Here is a 2,147-nt window from a genome sequence, read left to right as displayed (position 1 = left end):
CCCTGGAGCAATGGGCTTTTAACTAAAGTTAGTGCCTGCGGAAGAACTTTGTTGCGAACAGCCAAACTGATATTTTCACTACAACTCTTTCCAGTCATCAGAGTGCAGCAGAGTTCGAGTGCAAGTGCTGTCATGTGCAGGTCCGAAACACTGAAAAAGACAGACGAAAGTCAACCTTTTTAATGAAAACACCAACCTAGAAAGTAACATCACGGGAATTTCATCAGAGAAGCAAACAAACCTTATCAGAGATGAAAGCTCCACAAGAATAACTTCATAAGCATCTGAACCAATTTTATCACCATAGGCTGTTACCAATGTATTCATAGTAACCAGTGTTGCTTGCCTTAGAACCCGATTAGCCTGTTTCACAAAACATTAATACAAATTGCCTAAATACCAGATATTGTCTTCAGGGAATTTTTCACTAACTATGAGAAAGTAAACAGAAGAAAACTGCATATTTGATGCCTATTAAGATATGTTGGTAAGAAGTCATTATACCTTACGTAAGAATCCCGTCAGTTCAGTAATTAAATTGTCCAAGACACATGATAGATCAATGTGCAGCGGAGAAGTGGCTATGGCAGCAAATGCCTGCATGCACCAACACAATCACATACATGAGCTAAAAACAAATTAATGAAAAAAGCTTCAACAGAAGCACAAGAACAACCTTTACTGCAGTGAGGCGAGTGATTTCATTTCCCATTCGATCAACAAGCACAGGAAGGCAAAACTGTAATTCTGCTCTCAGTTGATCGCCAAATGTTGAAATCACAAGTCCCATGCAGGTGATAGCACACTCCTTGACCTCCTGTTGAAGTGAAGAGAGATTAAGAAATGGATATGATAGAAAATTACGAATAATGTTGAACTGAAAGAGTTCCAATTCTGTAATTAATCATAATGTTGAACTGAAAGAGTTCAAATATGAATATTAGGTCCATTGCCCCAAAAAGCATGGGTTTTTATAAACAAGACTATAAAGGGAGATTCATGCCACAGACCTGATCTTGATCTTGATTTGTCAAGCGCGACATTATCGCATTGTAGATTGGATGAACAAATGGTTTAAAGTCAAAGTCCAATGCCTAAACCAGAGAAGAAAAAATATTAGTGGGGGCAAAATCAGTGATATGGTTCAAACTTCGGAAGTCAAGAGAAAGACTGAATCAGTAAGTGTGTACATGACATCTCAATGTATATACTCACCGTAGTACTTGGGCGAACTACTCTGACAAGTTCCCCACAAACCCTTAATGCCTCAGCAGTCACCTTGTAATAGCGTTCACCAACAGCAGCTAAAACAGGACTTGAAAGTGCCTACAATGACATAAAAGTAAGAGTCAGTCAAAGAAACCGTCATCAGTTTCATTTACTTTTGAACAATGGGTTTTGAAGTCTATGGACTCATCACTAGTCGTTGAAAATTTGGTCAAATTTCAATAGACTGAACACTTTGTTCCCCAACCTTGATATAAGGATGAAAAACAGGAGGCGCATGTGATCCCAAGACTAATTTTGTGAAGACAAGAGCTTCAATTTTCAAGTTGGAAGTTGAAGATTTATCCTGGAGAGGGAAAAATTAGAGGAAAAATGAGCACTTGAAAAAGAGTAACACTGACAGTCCATAAAAAGTGTACATTAGGTAGCCACTAACATTTAGCGCCCTCTCAATTCCAGGAACAAGTGAACCAATATGATCAGCAAGACAGTCAGGCAGAACAACCACAAGTTCTCTCAAAACGGAGAATGCACCAACCTACAGATAGGTAAGAATTTATGAATCTATAAAAGAGGAACCATGCCAAAACGAATGTTTAACACTTTCATACCTTTGTCTTAACAGACTTTTCCCGCAGTTGCCTATTAATGGATTTCACAATCTTTGAGACTTCTTGCTTCAATAGCCATTTTGGACTGCATCAACAAAAGGTACATATTTAGTTTGCAGGGTTTCGGTAGTGACAGAACGTCCATACTGTTCGAGTGAAAGGATTTCAGAACATTTGCCTTGATTCATCGGTGTCAGTTTGACCTTTCGTAACATTTCCTGTCTGCCGTAACAGATCATTGAATGTGTTGAATACATCCATCTGTAACAATAGTACCTCAGGATATCAGATCAGCGACCATGTAGCAAT

General features: G+C 38.6%; 1 protein-coding gene across 1 annotated transcript in view; it reads right to left on the bottom strand.

Annotated features, from left to right (window-relative positions):
* Window positions 1–2,147, bottom strand: part of LOC104779596 (cullin-associated NEDD8-dissociated protein 1) — a 12,292-nt gene that overhangs the window by 4,464 nt on the left and 5,681 nt on the right. Inside the window, exons 11-19 of the mRNA XM_010503966.1 lie at window positions 2,017–2,099; window positions 1,839–1,923; window positions 1,664–1,765; window positions 1,475–1,573; window positions 1,216–1,326; window positions 1,011–1,094; window positions 677–817; window positions 505–597; window positions 242–363 (exon numbers count right to left, since the gene is read on the bottom strand). Of these exons, the coding sequence (XP_010502268.1) occupies window positions 242–363; window positions 505–597; window positions 677–817; window positions 1,011–1,094; window positions 1,216–1,326; window positions 1,475–1,573; window positions 1,664–1,765; window positions 1,839–1,923; window positions 2,017–2,099 (920 nt within the window). The remainder of the gene's footprint in view (window positions 1–241; window positions 364–504; window positions 598–676; window positions 818–1,010; window positions 1,095–1,215; window positions 1,327–1,474; window positions 1,574–1,663; window positions 1,766–1,838; window positions 1,924–2,016; window positions 2,100–2,147) is intronic.

This window comes from Camelina sativa, chromosome 4 (assembly GCF_000633955.1).
Source record: "Camelina sativa cultivar DH55 chromosome 4, Cs, whole genome shotgun sequence".
Taxonomy (NCBI): Eukaryota; Viridiplantae; Streptophyta; class Magnoliopsida; order Brassicales; family Brassicaceae; genus Camelina; species Camelina sativa.
This window is presented reverse-complemented; position numbering and strand designations above follow the sequence as displayed.